The 20,260-nt window shown below is 21.0% G+C and overlaps 2 protein-coding genes across 2 annotated transcripts in view; both read right to left on the bottom strand.

Moving 5' to 3' along the window:
- PVVCY_1101190 (RNA pseudouridylate synthase, putative) overlaps positions 1 to 15,207 on the bottom strand; it is a gene marked incomplete at both ends in the record, with an annotated part of 28,200 nt that extends 12,993 nt beyond the window's left edge. Inside the window, one exon of the mRNA XM_008626255.2 lies at positions 30 to 15,207. Coding sequence (XP_008624477.2) covers positions 30 to 15,207 — 15,178 coding nt within the window. The remainder of the gene's footprint in view (positions 1 to 29) is intronic.
- A 2,336-nt stretch (positions 15,208 to 17,543) lies between these two features.
- PVVCY_1101180 (conserved Plasmodium protein, unknown function) lies at positions 17,544 to 19,127 on the bottom strand (the record flags this gene model as incomplete). Its single annotated transcript, XM_008626256.2, has 1 exon — positions 17,544 to 19,127. One exon carries the CDS (start codon positions 19,125 to 19,127, stop codon positions 17,544 to 17,546), a length of 1,584 nt encoding a protein of 527 aa, XP_008624478.2.
- Between the last annotated feature and the right edge of the window lie 1,133 nt (positions 19,128 to 20,260).

The following is a 20,260-nucleotide window of genomic DNA, read 5'->3' as shown; positions in this document are numbered from 1 at the left end:
ATTTTATTAGCATATTTGGATATACTTACCTATACAAACAAGTTCATAAATTTCAGTCATAAATTTAAAAGTCACTAAAGGATAGTCGCTGTCATTAAAAAGAGTAAGATTTGCATTGGGTTTACCAAATATGGTTTGAGGAGATATAGGTATTAAAAGTATGGTGAGATCTGTTTTATAGTGATTATCTTTTTTATCTTCAATATAAGTTTCCAAATCCGAATTAACATTCATAAAGATTAATTTATTTTTATTTTTTTTATCATAATCTTTTTTAATAGCATATAATAAAAAGAAATAAGATGGATTCATTTTGACTTTATAGTAAAATTCGTCATCTGATTTATAGTCAAAATCGTTTAAAAAATTTTCTTCCTTTTTATTATTTTCTTTACTTGCATAATATAGCTCGATCATTTTAGAAAAGATATTATAAATATGAAATACCTTAACAGTTAATAATCTTCCCTTTGTATCCTTTATAACTTTACTTATTAAAAATGTTCTATCTGATATGATTGTATTTTCTATATGTATCCCTCTTACATTGAAAAAATCGATATTAAATAATATTGATATGTAAAAATATTTTTTTGTTATATCTCCAGGGATACAATTATTTCCTTTAATTCCAACTCTAGTTGAATTTGTCTTTTTGTTAGCATTACTACTATCCAAATTACGATCATTTATATGATCTATTTTTTGTTCATTATTATTTATACCCATGTTTTCAATCATATCTATTTTATCAAATTTCCCAATATTTGATTCTATACTATTTATATAGTTATTATATTTTATATTGTGCTCGTTATCATTTTCTTCATTAGTATTGGTGATATAATTATTATTTGATGTATCTCCCATATAGATATTATTAATATTTGATGGTGAGTCAATAGAGTTTGAAGAATTTTGGATTTGATCTGAAGGTGTGTTTGTGTTTAGAGATATATTTGAAAGATTGTTATTGTTATACATTGATGGGCTTAAATAAAAAAAGTATGGAAAATATTTTTCGATAACATCATTTTTTTTAAATTGTATATTCATTAAATCTTTTTCTAATTCTGATTCTTGATAATAATTTTCATTTTTATCATTTTTTTTTCTTTTATTATTATTTTTATTTTTATATAAATTTGAACTATCTTTAGTATTTGGATTTAAATCGATAGAATCATTTTTAAGTTTATTCAATTTTTGATACTTCAAAACTTTTTCAACTCTTTTATCTATATCATCTATTTTATTTCTTTCAATGGCATTAATTTTAAAAAAATGATTTTCTCTTTCTTGATAATATGCTATATCTTTATCATTATCAAAATATAAATATACATTATCTTCTTTAAAATAGTATGAGATATTTCCAGTTGCATTTATATCATAAACAATGTCGTCATAGATGTAGAAAAATTCACTTACACAATTGTGTATAGCATATTCATAATTTTTAATTTTTTTTTCAGTATTTTGATTATTTAGATATATATATGTAGTACCCCCTTTTTTATTTGATTTATTTTCTAATGGATTATATCCGCCTCTTATGTCGTCATAAGACATTTCTGTTTTATTTGAATTGCATAATTTATCGAAACTAATGATTAAATCTTCTAACTCTTTTGAATTATGATTTTTAAATCTGATCTTGAAAAAGGAATAAAATAAATCATTTTTTTTATTTATAAATAAAAACATGTTATGAAAATTGTAAAAGAAATTGCTATATATATAGAATAAATTATTAATGTTTCTAAAGTTTTCATTATAATTATATAAGCTTGTTAAATATATAGTTAATAGGTCATTATATTCAGGGTTTATGTTAATTATAGGATTGTTATATGCTATAGAGTACATATTATTATTAATAATATTGGAGTTTTGATATTTTACTAAGTTATTATTATTTTTATCATTATTAATTATTACACTTAAATTTTCTATAGTATTATTAAAATATATTGTATTTTTTGATGAATGAAAATTTATTACAGATTTCATATTTTCTAAATCATTTTCTATATTATTTAATATGTACATTAAATTATTATTTTCTTCTTCATAACATTCCTCTTCTTCTTCAGTTTCATATGTGTTTTCATTTTGTTCTTGAGTTGTTTTTTTTATATTCTCTATGTCTTGGCTTACTTCAGAATTGTCTGTGGATTCTTCGTCGTCCTTCGAAACAGGTGTGTAAGAATCAGTTAAATTTTCTGGCTTTTTATTATATTCATAATTATTTAATTTTGTAAAATTGGAAGAAAACAAATGGGATTTATTCATATTGAAATAAAAATTATTTAAAGACATGATTGCATTAAAAATGAATAGAGACATTTCAGTACTGTAATAATAATTGTAAAAATGATTTTGATCTTGTAATAAAAAGGCAAATATGATTTTAAATAAATATATGTCTTTATTATTCTCTAAAAATGAACATTTTTTAAATATACTTTTAATTAATAATTCATTTTGATTACTTAATTTATTATCTATTTTAAAAAAGTTATCCATGGGGAAATTAAAAACATAATTTAAAAAGTGAAAAAGAAAGGCGTTAAATATTTGGCAGTGATTTTTCTGATCATAATATGATAAAAACATATCATATTGTTTGTATAAAATATACCAGAAATATGAATTATATTGAATAAATGTGTATAACTCTTTAGTGGCAACAAATGAATTATCTATTATTAATGAGGATCCTACAAATTTATGTATTTCATCAAAAAATGATTCTAATTTGCTCACCTTAATTATTTCTTTATTATTTTCAGTAAAATTATTTACTATTCCGATCCCATAACAAAATAAATTATTTAATATATCAAAAAACATATTAAATAAATCATATGCTATATCTGTATTTTGATCAATACTAAGGTTTTGTAATGTAAAAATAGAATCAGTGAAATCGAAAAAATCTTTATATTTTGTATATATATATGCTTCATCTATGTACTCAAATGTTTGTAATATATAATCTAGACATTGATATTCTCTAGTTATGTTTTCATAATTTATATCACTCATTTTATTTAGAATAATTTCATATATATTTTGATTATTTGTATAATTATCTTCGTTCATAAAATTTATATTTACACCTTTTATTTTTGATAAAAATAAAAATATTAAATCTATTCCTGTGTAGCATTTACGTAGATCATATCCATTTTTTATTAAAATGCTTTTTATTCCATTTATATTATTTATATTATATTTTTTTATTGTTTCACTGACTGTATTTACTGTTGTGGTTATCATATTCTTGTGCACTAAATTTGGATCTACATCATCAGTTTCACTTACATACTTTTCTGTAGATTTATTAGTTAGTTGGTCATTTAATAATTGTAGACCTTGATAAAAATTATAAATAAGTTTTTCATCGGAATTTGCATTATTTAAAATAGTTTCAAATTTTTCTTCTAATATAGAATATATTTTATCGTTACTTTTTTGTCCTTCTTTTTGATGAGATACTGAATAACCTTTTGTTTTTTTCTTACTATTTTTATCATCACTTTGTTCATTTTTTGAACCTTTTTTTCCTTTCTTTGATATTTCATTATTTACTCCTTTACTTCCATTATTACTAGTATTATTAGGAATAGCAGTATTTTCATTTTGTGCACTTTCTATACTTAGTAAATATTCCATTTTTTTTATTTCCTCAGCACTTTTTTCACAATTTTTAATATAATTTATATTTTCCTGAACATGTAATGGATTTACTGGAGATGTGTCGTGATCAGTTGGATCGAGATATTGTTTATTAAATGATTTAAATGTTTCACAAATTATAATATTTTGTTTATTCTTTTTACTAATATAATTATTTATTAAACTTCCATTGATATGTGTAAAATTAAAATGGTGTAATAATTTTTTCAGTTCTATATTTTCTAATTTGGTTTTTAATATTTCTTTCAAATGTAATTTATTATTACCATATGTTTTTTTATATTCATTTAATTCTTCTTCTTTTAATATGCTTAGATCTATAACATAAAAATTTATTGATTCCTTATTGTATTGTTCTGAATTGTTACTATTTTGAGGGTTACTGGATTTATTATTGGGGGTATAGTTTTTTTTATTTGCCCCGACATTATTAAGAGGTGTAATTTTTGGTGTTAGTGCACTAGTTTTAGAATTGGCTACAAATTCAATGTTTGTTGAAGTTTGAGGAAGAGGTAAAGAAGACATTTTTTTCTTTATATCAGTAATATCAATAAACTGAAAATTTGAAAGTAATAAATTGTTGTGAACATTTTTTTCATTTGTATCTTCATCATTATAAACTAAAGAATCATTCATATCACTATTAGAAAATTGTTTGTTTGTAGAATTGTTTTTTGTTTCATCTTTGAGATATTTAATAAAGTTTGCCCCTTTATCATCTTTTGCATTTTTATTTTTTTTTTTTTTATTTTTTTTTATTAAACTATCATAAAATTGTTCTAACTCATTTGGAATAGATAAAATATCACATACATAATATTTCCATAAATTGTGTAATAAATATGTTATACATGCTTCAATTGTATCTTGATTTACATAATTAAAAATGCTTGAGCAGTTGCAAGTTTGGTATTTATTATTATAGTGACTTCTTTTGTTTGAATATACATTATTATTTTGTCCGACAATATTTTTATTATATAAATCTATTACTCCTAAATAGTTATTATCAAAAATGTAATTTATTTGTTTGTCTATTATATCAAAAGTTAGATTTTTTTGTAATTTTTTTAAAAATCTTAAATAATATCTACGTATACAATAGCATAAAATACATGTTTTTTTTTTCTTATTCAATAAATTTGATATAAAAACTTCCAATTGTTTAGGTTTCATATTATTTTCTGAATTTAAAATATTGTTTATATAACTATTAACATTATTATTATCACTTAAAATTGATATTTTTTTTTCATTTCCATTATTTTTTATATAATTCATTTTTTGATTAAAGTCGTTATTTTTATTTTTTAAATATTTTATGTCTTCATTTAAATTGAATGATATATATCGAAATACACAATAGATGTTGTGATTTTGTGTTTCAAAAAACTTGTTTTTTTTCTCATCATCTGTAATACATGTACAAAAAGAAAATAAACTTTCTAAACCTTTTTTTTCACTATTTAATCTGCCAATCTTTTTAGAAGTAAATTTTGTAGACATGTTATTCTCTTTTTTTCCTGGTTGGTCATTTTTTTTAATATTTTCTCCTTCGGTTTCTAAAAATAGGTTTTCATAAAACTTCAAAAAATCCAAATCGAGACTCTTTGATCTAGGTACTTTATTTTTAATAGTAGAATTGATTTCTTTAGTATTCACAGAAAAACGTGTGCATAATTTTTTAATATATTTTTCTTGACAATCTTTTGAATATTTGTTGTAAAAAAAATATAAAAAGTTAAAGAAGAATACATCATGTATTTTGCAAGTATGTATATCAAAGTTTTCATTAAATAATAATTTTTTTAATTGAATATATTTAATTATTCTGAAAATAATATTTAAATACATAAATATTTTTTTTAATAAGATTTTTAATTTTTTAAATCGATCTGAATAGAAGCCATATACTGCTACTCCACCTTGTATATAATCAAAATTATCACAATCCTCTTCTGTATTAAAACTTAAATTATTAAAAAATATATCTGATAAAGCAATACAAAAGTTTTTGTATGTATTTTTTTTTTTCTTTTTTAATTCATTATTATTTGTAATATTTATATAAAAATATTCATGAAAAAAAGACTTAAACATATTTAAACATGTTTTAATATAATATTTGTGTGATTCTAATTTCTCTTCATTTTTAAAATAATTTTTCTTAACATTGTTCATATTTATTTTATCCCTAAAAAAGTTATAAAATATATTATTCAATTCAATATTAAATGGATTATTTATACAAAGTCGTACATTTTTATCAAGATTGTTGAAATTTTTATTTGGTATATTTATGTTTATTAAATTTTCTAGTGCAAAATATGTAGAATTAGTTAAGCTAGTTCCTAATCCATTATTTATATTTCTACATCTTTTTTTTGTGCTATATTTATTTCTATATTTTTGAATATCATATGAAATTGGTATTCGTGTGTATTTTCTTTTATCTTTAGTAATACATGAGTATTTGTTTAAAGCTTTAAAAGATATTTTTTCATTTATATATGAAATTTTGTATCGATGTTCTATATATCTTCTTCGATATACTTTCACAAGTTTGTTATAATTATATTTCAATATTTTATTAGTATTTCCATTTATTTCCTCATTTTGAGATATTTCTTTACTATTCAATTTATCATTAATAGGACTATTGTTTTCATTTGTATTCATTGTCTTATTCTCAGTTACCTTGATTTTAAATTCATTAGTTTTATGTTTCTTTATGGGGCTTATTCCTTTTCGAGCACAATAAAAAAATTCAGATGGTTTTTGGTATGGTTTCCAATTTTTTTGGCATGTTTCATATATTGACATTACATTATCTGATAAGAAGAATCCCTTTGATATGTCACTAATTTTTTTTAATTCACTTGCCATATTATTATTTGGTGAATTAGAAGGATAATCAGCATCATCTTCAAATTTTTTATAAGCTCTTACAATATTTTTTAAATCATAAAAATGTCTATTATATTTTAATCTGCTAGTATTTTTGTTAAGAACAATTCCCATTTTTGCTTTTTTATCATTAAAACTTGTGTAACATAAATTATTATTATTATTAATTTTTATAATATCTTCAAATAATTCTTCTTTAACATTAATCATTATTTTATGATGTACATTTAAACAATTCATTACTAAATCTTGTTCATCTTTTATATAAGGGGAATAATATGATCTATTTATATGTGTATTATCATTTTCAATACTTGAAGAGCATACATTATCAATGTCTTTTTCATTTGATTTAGACATATTTTGTTCATTTTCACGATCATATATATCATCAGTTTGTTTGGGGACTTCATTTTCAAATTTATTATTAATTTTGGGGATTATTTTATTTTGATTAGAAATTTGTGTATTGATTGTTTTTGGGGGTGTAATATTTTCCATTTTTCTAAGTTCATAAACTAATTCATCATCTATTTTTTCATGGTTTTTATCAAGTAATAAAGTATTAATATCTGTATTAATTTGTTTATTAAAATCGAATATATCTTTTTCTTCTATATCAAATTCTTTTAATGTATGTATATATAATGGAAAATTAACATCTTTAATATTATATAGTTTTAAAAATTGGCTATTATGACTATCATAATAATTTTCACTTATATATATACAAGAAGAACAATAAAAATCCTTGTGACATTTCCATTCATTAAATTCACACTTTTGTGTTAATTTTGTTATTCTATTTTTATATATTTTATACCAGGGTCCTTTAATATATGGTCTTAAAATTAAATAGGAATAGGAATTGAAATTGAAGTCATTAATTGTATTTAATTCTAAATCATTGAGTTTATTGTAATTTGGCATAGACATATTATTAATATCTTTATTTTCAGAAATTACAAGAGCATATAAATGATAAGTAATTATATCTTCTTCATTATAATCATCATTTCTACATTTTTTTCGAATATTTTTTTTTATTCCAAAATAGTATGGTCCTTTTTCTTCTTTAACATTATTATAGTTATTATGAGTAACATTTTGTGCATTTTTATTTCGGTCCTTTCCATTTTTGGTGTTACTTATTATTTCATCATCTTCTTTGTCTTCATAAATGTCTAGATATAATGGAATATCAATTAATTCTCCCCTTTTCAAATTTTTAAAACAATTCATATAAAAAAATAGCACATATGGAATTTCAGTAAATGATGATTTTTCTATAGTTTTATATATATCTTTTTCGCATGTAATAAAATTTTTATAAAAACTTTTTTTTTTTTTGTTAATCATAGTATGAATTAAATCATCAATATTTTTATTTTTGTTAAGGTAATTATTATCTAATTCTTTTCTAAGCCCTGAAATATTGTTATTATTTGGAGTGCCGATTGTTCCAGCATTTCCACTACTTTCACCAGCTCCACCAGAACTGTCAATATTATTATTACTATTTTTATTTTCATCACGATTTGGTGTAAGCATATTACATTCCTTTTGATTTTTTTCTGTTTTATTTTTTGGAGAACTTTTTAAACTTGTATAATTACTATTATCATTATTACTGTTAAAATTTTGGCATTCATTATAGTCACTTGTCATATCACACTTATTAATATCACTACTATATGTTTCAGTTTCAGATTTATTTTTTAAATTAAATAATTCATAACACAATTTTTCAAATGTTCTTATATGTTTCAAATCATCCATTAGATGTTTTATTTTTAATTTTGCTTTTTTGTATCGTTTCAAATTTCGTATACAGTCTGTATTGTTACAATTTTTATTATTTTCTTGTTTTGAGTAATTAGTACATTTGCATAAATTATGATTTGCATTGTTTGAAAAATATAATTTTTTGATCTCTTTAATTTTTCTATTTAACTTAATTTTGTCTTTTGCTATATCACAAACAATATGATTGAATAGCTGTTCATGTATTGTATTTATGGGTTCATTGGATTTATATTGATTGAACAAAATTTTATTTAAACTGAATAATAAAGGTTTAATATTAGGTAATAAGGGTTTAAATAAATTTAAATAGTTATCTTCTTTATTATATATATTTAAAGTATAATATGGCATATTATTAGAATTATAAATTTCATCAGAACTGCTTTTTCCTGTTGAATCTATACTAGTTAATCTATTATTTTGGTTACTATTAAAACTATAATTATCTTGATTATCTTCTGAATATACATTATTATAAAAAAGTGTACTTTTATAATAATATAAGCACATTTTTTTATCAACATCTAAATTAGAAAAATATTTTATATGTTCATCATTTAATTCTTTTGAATTATTATAATTAAAAAAGTTTATTTCATTCCTACATTCAGTGCAATTAATACAATTGTTCATATTATTTTTATTATTTATATATATAGTATCTTTTCCATTTATCATTAAATTTTTTTCTTCCCTTTGGATATTATTTACAAAGACAGGTGGGACTGTGTTATTTTCTGATCTGTTTATAGCAGGTTCATTTTCATTGTTATATAGATTATTATAATTTTGATAAAATAAAGTATTACCCTCTGTATTTCTTAAATCATTTGCTATTGTTGTGTTGCTTGGAATTATGTTTGGTCTTGTTCCTTCAACCGCTGTTGCAATTGTAGATGTAAATGAATTTTTTTGAAGTGATTCACAACAATTTGGATATAAATTACCATTTTCTTTTTTTTTATAATTTTCTGGAATATCATATTTATTTTGATAATATTTTTTCTTGCAATCACAAAAAACATTTGAATTTTCTTTTTCTTTAAAAAATGATTGATCAAAATTACTTGACATATTTTTCTCAAAATATTCTTTTCCTTTTTTAGCACATAAAACTAAGGAATACATTTGCATACATATAAAAATTCTTTGTAAAGCTATTATAACATTTTTATTATTTTTTCTAAAATATTCAAACATATTAAATGATTTCATTTCATTACAATATCGATAAGATATATTTTTTAATTCATCTGGGTCATCAATTAAATTAGGTTCAACCGATTTTAAATAATGTTTAATATTATATTGTTCATCTTTTTCAAACATATTTTTATTTACATTTTGAGCTCCATTATTACCTGAAACTGTAGTTCCACTTTTCATTTCAGTTTTGACATTATCTGTATTGTTTGTGGGAGTAGCCATATTTCCGTCTTGATTTTTTAGTAAAGTGATATTGTCTGCATGTTCGATATTTGCTATAATTACATTAACTTCTTCAATATTACTATTTATATTATATATAGAGACTTTAATTTTATCAGCATTACACATATAATTTATACTGAATCCCTTTTTACTTATATGATTGATATTAATATTTAAAACAGTAATTATTTTATTAATATATTCTATATATTTATTCAAGTCTAAAATATAGCTATTTGATTCTTCTATTTTATAACTTTTGATAGAATTAATATTAATAATATTTCCAATATTAAAAAAGGCATATGTATGATCAGTGTATTTTGGATTACCATCTACAAATATATTATTATGAAGACTTATATTAATTAGGTTTTTAACTTTATCGTCTAAATATACAAGAAAATAACGAACTCTATCATAAATTGATTCTAATTTAAATAAAATAGTTTTTTTGAATTCATCATGGTCATATAAATATATATTTTTTTTTGATTTTTTATTATAATCTTTTATTCTATATAAGATATCATATGCTAAATTATCTTCTCCTATTAGATATTTATTCATAATATAATTAAATTTAAATATTTTCTCGTTTTTTTTTTTCCTAATATATTTTCTTAAAAGTCTATTATATAAATTAACATTATATTTCAAAATTACCATTCTAAATAATTCTATATTATATAAGCAATTTACTAAGATAGTTAAATTATCATTATCATTAAATGATTCAACAATAGGTACAATATAGTTAGTTAAGGATAATACATGTTTTCTATCATCTATACAAAAATCGAAATTTAAGAATGTTTTACGTTTTTGTGATTCATCATGTGAAATAGTTTTTAAATCTTTTAAATTATTTTGTTTTATTAAACTGTCATATATACTGATAGTATTATATTCATTTTTATCATCTTCTGCATTTTCCGTTTGATCATTTTGTGTATCTTGTGTGTGATAATTTTCATAATCATTAGGAAGTATAACTTCTTTATTTGTTTTTAAAAATGTATTTTCAATTATATGTTTAACATTTGCATAAAAAGAGTCTTGATATTTGTCGAATTTTTTTGAATCATTTGCAAGAAATTTCTTAATAAATTCTGGAGACCAAAATAGAGAAAAATTATAAATATCTATTGCATATCTATTGTACATATAATTTTTAATATGTGCTAAAACATCTTCTTCTAATGAATTTTCATAAATATTTTTGTTATTTAAAATATTATAGTTATTATTATTATTTGCATTTTGGCATGAACAAGTTTCAAAAAAATATTTTTTAAATAAAAATTGAAGAAATATATCACTTTCAAAATCTGCAAATAATTTTTCTGGTATATAACTCCATATATATTGAGGTGTGTATTGAATAGATTTAGACCATAATGTTTTAAAAGATCTTTCTGCTTTTCCTTTAATTAATAATCCACCATTATCATCTAAAAATCCGGATGATTTATTTATTTTAGAATGACTTATCATTTTTTGCCATCCTCTAGATAATGAATTATTTGTAAAAGACCAATAAGCCCATGAAGAAATTGAATTTTTTTTTGATTTAAAATTATGAACAGTTAATTGAAATCGAACATTTGGAAAAACCCAATCTGGTGGATAAAAATCTTGTTTTATTACTTCTAAATAAATTGATAAATAATTATCTTCATTTGAATTTCCTCTAGGGTGTACTAATAATTTGAAATAAAAATCATCGGAATTTCCTGTACTAATTGATTTAATTTCATTTACACTTTTTGCAGTTCTCCAAAAGTTAGGAATATACAATTCGATAACTTCATTATTCTTTTTGTGTTTTATTTGCCCATTATTATAGTTTCTTAAGGTGTTGGCATTATTTGCAATGTTATTATGTCTGGCATTTGCGGAGAAAATATCTTTTGAACTTATCGCATTTTGAATATCGAAAACATCATTTCTATTAACAAATATATCTGATATACTTTTTGTTATCATAAATAATTTATAATAATCTATATTTTGGATATTTACAAAATCATTATTTCTTAATTCATAAAATAAATTTGTCCATTTTTTATTTAATGGCATACTAAGAGGAGGGATAACTTTTTGAGTTATTATATTTGGTAATTGAGAAATAATATTTTCTATTTTTTTACGTCGTTCTATATAAGAATTTGCCTTATTTCCAATATTAACACGATTCATATACTCATTTCGATTTATATCGGTTAAATATTTATTTAAGTTTCTGTTTACTATCATATTATCATTATAATCATTATTTATATTATGGTTTATTACTTTACGTTTTTTTTTTCTTACTTCAGAAGCACAATCTGATTCATCACATTCTATATAATCACATAAGGATTCATTATCATCTCTAAATTTTCTATTTATATTATTTTCACTTAACATATCACTGATTATATCGTTTTCTGTTGGATTTCCTTCGACGCTGTTTTTGTCTGTATCACTATATTCGTAATAATATAAATTTTTCGTTTTTTTATCATTATTATTTTTATTAATTTCTTTTGTATATTTCATTTTGTCAATGTTTTCATTATTCTCAATAAAATAATTTGTATCTTTATTATAATTTGATAATATAAGATTTTGATCAAAACTAACAAATCGTTTTTTTTCATATTTAGGAGAAGCAATTTCATTGTTATAATATTTTCTTTTGATTGGTGTATTTTCAGAAATAATATTTAAAGCTCTAATTTTGTTATTTTCATTAATCAGTTTACTAATAAGACTATTAATAAAAAAAATATCATTTTCATAATTTTTATATTTATCACTAGAATAAGTAAAATCTTCACATTGTTCATTATTATTACTAATATTTAATATATTTTCTTTGATAATATTTTTTAGACTATATTTCCATTTACATATATAGATATCATTACTTTTATTTTTATTTGATAATTTTAATGAATCAGTAAAAATAGAGCTATAATAATAGTGATTTTCAATTTTTAAAAAATATTTGCAAATATATTTTATTTTATGTATATGTTTAATAACCTGTTTTTTTTTATTTAAAATTGTATCACTATTGCACATGATTATATGATGTGAAATATTTTTTCCTTTTTTTAAATAATTAATAAACATATATTTAGTATTTTTACATTTTTCTTCGTTATAATTGTGATTAGATACATTTAAATTTTCTTCATCTTTAAAGTCGCTTTCCTTACATTGGTCAACACCTGTATCTATATCTGTCTCATTATCACTACAAAATATTTTTTTTACTTTTTTTGTTTTATTAAATTTGGAAAAATTATCAACTATAGCTTTATAATCACTATCGTAGGTAATATCTCCGTTGTTGAGAATGTATTCCAATTGTTCTTTATCAGTATTATTTAAAAAATTTTCATAATTTTCTTTAAAAAATTTTTTCAAAAATTTGCTTTCAAGCAAATCATTATTTTCAACAATATTATTTTTAAAAATGTTAATAAAAATTTTACACACATTTTTTTCTGATTTCCATAAATTACATTTTCTTAATTCACTAAACATAAATACGATTTCTTCATCATCCATTTTGAATTTCAATTTTAATTTATCAACTTGTTTAAAAAAATTAATAATATATGTATTAATACTTTTTAACTCATCATTCACATTTTCTGGTTCACAAATATCATCTTGTTTTTGTTTTTGTTTTCTCATGTTAATTTGTTTAATAAGACATTCAAAACATAAAAATGGATAATTTGATAATTGCATTTCGTCTATACATTTAGAACATATATTTATTAAATTTTTTTCTAAAGAATTGTTTGGCTTATTCTTTTTATAATTAATTAAGTTTTCAATGATTTTATCTTCCATTCCAGGTGATTTAAATCCTTTATTTTTCCTATAGTGTAACAACAATTTTAATAAATTATCATCACTTAAAACATTTGCTTTTCTATTAAGTTCACCATTATAATATTTGTTTAAAAAATTATCTTGGTCTGTTTCATAATCATCTTTACTACTATGATTTTGGTAGCATTCCATATAGTTTTGTGATATATGGATATTGCTATTTTTATATTGATTTTCTCGTATATAATTAGCATCATTTTTTCTGGTGAAATAATCTTTCTCATCAGAGAAAGGAATATCAATTGATTCAAAATTGTCTTCGCTTTTATTTTTGAGAATATAATTATAATTTACATCGTTGTAGTTTTGTTCCTCTGTCAAAATTTTGAAATTATTACATTGAATAATACTATTAGATTCGGATTTTGATTCATTATTTTTTTTATATTCATTTATTTTGTTATACAATATTTGTTTACTAGTTGGACTCAATTTAGTATCACAATCAATTGATGTAATTTTGTTATTGCTCATATTTTTTTCATAAAAAATTAGATTTGAAGTAGAATTATATAAATATTTTTGATTGGATATATTTAAATTATTAAAATCATTTTGATTAATTTTCAAAATTGAATTTTCATTTTTATTTTCTTTTGTATTTTGTTCATGTTGTACATAATTTAAATTATTACCATCAGAAATGTTAGAACTATTTGATGGATTATATTCTTCAGCATTTTTATCAACTTGTGAAATATTTTCTTGTAAATTCATACAATTTTTTGAACTATCTTCATCTGTATATTTATTATCTGTATTTGGATTATTCCACATATTTTTTCCAATAACATTATCTTTTATGCTTTTTTTAAATCTGGTTAATACACTAAGAAAATTGCCATCAGTGTTTTTTTTTTCATTATTTTTTTTAGAACGTGCATTTAAATTATTATTAGATGTTGTAACGTTATCTTTATTATGTTGATTTAAATTTGTATTTTTGTAATCATCATGATTTTGATTGTTGTCGATGGAATTTTTCTGATCTTTTAAAATATCTTCATCACATGATTTAGCATTATTATTTTCATTATTTAAACATCCACTTTCATTCGAATAAAAATTCATCAAGGAATTACAATTAACTTGATTATTCGGATTATTCACAAAATTATTTGTGCCATTGTTATCACCATTTATATTAGTATTGTAGTTTACTCCGTTACTATAATTAGGTGTATTTTTACCACGGGCATAGTTATTACTTTTGGTATTGGTGTTTTTTTTATTATTATATACACGGTCATTGTAATTAAATGTTTGAGAATCTTTGGGGTTTTGATTATTTTCATATTCTACATCTAAATATCCATCGTCACCTACTGATGAATAACTAACATAACAAGACGTGTTTTTGTCGTCTTCGGAATAATTTTTTTCAGTAGAACTTTCTTTATTTATTATGTTCGGTGTCCTAATGTTATAGGCATCGTCTTCCAAAATGTTGCATTCCATTTTGGCATATATTTTTTTTTTTAATATAAATTATTTAACACATATATGTATATTTTATATAGGTGAAAACAATGATATTTATTATCTTTTTGTTTTCTCCCTAATATGATAATTTAAAAAAATGTAATACATTTTATAATGAAAATTTTTATTGTGGAAAAAATATATATAATCATATAGCTATGTATTTCATATATATATAATTAAAAATATTTTCCTTAATAAGTAAAATATGCATCATATATAAATAGGCATATAAAATAAATTATAAATTTAATTTATAAATGTATTATTGATAAAATTAATAAAATTAATAAAATTCATAATAAATAAAAATATAACAAAAATATATTTTAATAATATTTTACATTATTCAGAGAAAAAAGGCGTTGAAATCAAAACGACATACATGTATACAATATACATTTATTAGGTATGCAATACTGTATATATATTTGCATATATGCACAAAATAAGTACAGCTTTAATACCTTTAAAAACTTTTCTTTAAAACAACTTTTTCTACGAAAAAAATAATTAATATATTTATAAAAAATTACACGCTATTTTTATTCATATGAAATATGCATTTAATAATTTTCCGACATTTTTTTTAATTTTTTGGTAAACATGTTCAAGCTTAACCATTATGTGAAATTCAAATTTAACAAGATTGAGAAAAATTTAGATTAAACTTTGTTATGTATATATGTATAATTTTTTTACCCTCTCAACTCTACTTTTTTTTTACCAGTGGAAATTTAATGACTGATTTTTTCTTATTACACAAACATGTATATCATAAACATGGGGTTTGGGTACAAATCACGAAAATGGATAAACATAATTTATAAAACATTTCCATATCCTAAAAACCCACGCAGAAAACCATATAAACAAGTAGTACACAAACACTAAGATATTGTATGGTATATAAGCACATTACACGTATGTATATATGTTGGATGTATATTTTATGAATTACGAAAATATAATAAATTGTTTATTGTGTTTTACAATGGGAAATATATATTTAAAAGAGATTAAAAACAACTTATAGGTTTAATAGTAACAGTTTTTACAATTTCCATTAAATTACACTATATTTTATTATTTCTTTATAAGATTCTCTTTTCCATATATATATTTATAAAAATGTATTTTATATATTTGTGAAATTTGTTTAAAGCAAAAATATAGCTTGGTTGTTTAAGAAAATAGAAGAAAAATATAATTTTATATTTCTTTTTTCTTATATATTTCCGCTTTGGTGGTCTAGGTGTGCCATTTAAAAAAACGCATATAATTTTTACAGGAGTGTGGTATGTGTATAATTATATATGTTGAACACAGAACTGATACGAACTAAAATGTATACAACACTTATCTACTTTGCTTAACTATAAAATAAATATATTTAAAAAATGTTTATAATTCTCAGTTCACAAATAAGTTTTTTTTTTTCTAACCAATTGTACATGTATAGTACATATTTTTTTAACAATTTTAGGTTAATATATATATACACACATATATATTAAATAATAGTACCTATAATGTAAAAAATAAGGCAATTATAATGTCTTTCTTCTTTTTTATTCCTTGAATTTTCTTTTCTCTTTCATATTAAAAAAGTCTTTTTAGAATTTATGAAATATCAACAGAAATAAAGTAACACAATAAAACACAACTTAGCATTATAAAAATGGTATTCCACAATGATAATCGATTCATAGCAATTTATTTGCTTATGATGTATAAGGACATATGTATGAATAGGTATTGTTAGAAGTTATACTAAATTAATTATAAAGATTTTAGAAAAGTTGAGGATAACTATGCAATCCAATTGGGTACTAATATTTTCTACATCCTTGAAATAAATATAATGTAATATATTCATTTTTTATAAACATTTTAAATATAGAGAGGACAAAAGATAGTAAATAATATATAACCAAAGATATATGCATATGAAAAGCTTGTCTGAAAAATGCATGCTTACATATATGTGCCCTTTGGTTGTATCATTTTATAAAAGTTATTACGTATATAAAATGTTGTTTGTAAATAGTGATATTTTTTATATATTAATTTTTTTTTTGATAAAATATATGATTCATTTAGTAATAAATATGCAAATTAATAAATAATAAAAAAACGAAAATATAAATAAAGAATATATTGTAAACAAATAACAAGAGAAAACATGCACATATTAGTAAGACAAATGAATGAGAAAAATAAAAAAAAAAATACAAATGGCATAATTTTAAAACAATATTATATAATGAAAAAAACAAACTCTATGTATATACACATACATATGTTAATTTTTATGCATGAGTACTATCATCATAGTAATTATCTATGTACATTCCTGAAGATGTGTCATTTTTTATTGTCATTGATTTATTATTTGTTCCTTTTTTCTGTAATTTTACACGTATTTTATTTATAATATCATAATAATAAATGATAAATCCAATTAAAATTATAATCGTAAGAATTATAATAACAGTTACACATGTTAAAATCATTCCTTTTAATTGGTCTTCTTCCTCTGGAGTATTCTGTGATGCTATATCATTGGTGTAATTTTCATCTATATGACTATTATTATTATTATTATTATCATGGTTTTTCATATCATCTACATTATCATCTTTTACTTCAAAGGCATCATATTTATATGGAACCACCTCGTCTTTATCATATACAAGTACACTTCCTTCATTAAGTAATTTACTATACTCATCATTAGTTATGTTTAAAACAGAACTTCGACGCCCAAAATTGATGGATTTCGGGTGAGAATCATCTTCTTGGTTTTCCATTAGAAAATTAGTAAAACCACTTTTAATTCTATCATTGCTTTTCACGGTTCCATTTAAATTGTTATATTTATGAGCATTTATATGCTTATTAATATTTTTTAAATTATTATTAAAAACTATATGATATTTATTATATTCTTTGGAATCCAAAAAAGAATGATTATTATTGTGTAGTATTGCATTGTCTTGCACTTTGTTTTTATTTTTAATTTGGTCATCTACAATTTTTTGATCCTTTTTAATGTCATTTGGTTCTACTTCCATTTGTTCGACGTTTGATATTTTATTTATATCATAATTATCTTTTATTTTTGCAATATTTTCATTTATTTTATCTATAAAAGATATTTTATCTTTTGTTTTTATATTAATAAAGGAAATTACATCATTATTATTATTTTCGCTTGTGAAGTTTTTATCTATATTTAAAGATTCTAATTCTATATAATTTAATTTATTTGAGCATTTAATTTTAGGATGTGTGTTTTCATTTTTTATTTCAATTGCTATAGTTTTATGTCCTTTTATTTCATGGTGGCTCTTTTCTTCTTCTCTTTCTTGTATATCCTTTTCAATTTTTTCATTAATTTTTCTGATTTCATGGTGTATTAGTTTTTTTATTTTTTTGTCCTTCGGTTTATCTTTTTCTTCATCTTCTTCATCATCACTTTCCTCATCGATTTCGTCATTGTCTTCTTCGTATCTTTCGGTGTCTCTTTCTTTTTTATCTCTATTTATTTTATTATGTGCAACGTTTTTCTTTATATGTTCTTCTTCTTCTCCCGTTTTGTTATTTTTCTCGATTTCTTTCTTTATGAGTTCCTTTATTTCAAATTCAGCTTTTGAATTATGATTCCTTTTATTTTCATCTTTGTCATGATTCATTTTTTTTTTGCTTATATCTAAGTAATTATAACTTGTGTCAAGAAATAAAGATGTTTCTGAAGGGCTACTTTCATTTTTATCCAAATTTGTATATGCAATATTACTATCTACATTGTCATTAAACTCTGTATGGATATTTAAAATTCGGATATTTTTATTTTGATTATATAGACTGCTATTTGATATCCATTTAGTCATAGTATTATTTTCACTTATCCAGGAAAAGTTACTAAAAAATCCCAATAGTATAAATCCATTTTTAACATTAAATTTCTTGTTTACCACAAAAAAGGAGATAATTAAAAGGAAGTTCCTAAAATATAATATATTCATGTCTTTTTTTTATTTTTTTCACTTTGTTAATATATTGTGTATATAAATATATAGTCTTATTGTTACTTTCAAATTTGAATTTGTATACTACAACTATATATGCATAAAAGCGCGGAATTAAAAAATATTAATTTCTGTATTTTTTTCGTAATTTGAAATGTTTTCATTAAAATATTAAAAAAATATTTATGTGTATTTTTTTATTATATGTTGTTTAAATACTTATATTGCGCATTAATCCAAAGTTCTGGTGAAAAAGCATAAAACTAGTGGCTCCTTCTGCGTGTTATCGATTTTGTATCAAAGGTTACCTTATTACTTTAAAACGATTTTTTCTTTTTTACAAATTAATAATATAATTTAAACATGTCAAAATATGCTCACAAAAAATAAAAATATATATACATAAACACATATATATGTTCGTTTTTAATAGCATAATAAACGTATTAAAAAAAATACCACACTCATTTCGAAATTGAAGAGTATGAATAAAACTAATAACGCTTTAATAAAAAATTTTATGAAATTAAAAGACAACTATATAGAGAATGTGAATTTTAATTTCCTCGGTCTTGCATAAACATTCAAACAGGGATATGCATATATATAATATATTTTAAAAAGGTTCATTCGTTTTTATAGATAATTTATCTTCTATATGAATGCTATGATCTATGTGTTTTCATATTTTGAAATAATTAAAGACTTATTTTTGGATGCATGGTTTTTATTATATAACGAAAAAGACACCAATATAAAAAAGCCCAATAAAACATAAATGTGGATATATATAATGGTAAAGGTTCAACAAAATACGTAAAAATAAATTCTAATGAATAAAAATAAAATCGTCTTAATTAAAGCATAGTTACTATTTTCACATGTATATATGTGAAAAACAAATATTTAAGTAAAAGTTATGGATAACGAAATAATTTGGGGTGTATTTATATTTTCTCCAAAAATAATTTGAAATTAAGCCCAAAAAATAAAAT

The sequence above is a fragment of the Plasmodium vinckei genome, assembly GCF_900681995.1.
Source record: "Plasmodium vinckei vinckei genome assembly, chromosome: PVVCY_11".
Classification (NCBI taxonomy): domain Eukaryota; phylum Apicomplexa; class Aconoidasida; order Haemosporida; family Plasmodiidae; genus Plasmodium; species Plasmodium vinckei.
The sequence above is the reverse complement of the archived record's forward strand: the minus strand, read 5'-3'. Positions and strand labels throughout refer to the sequence as shown.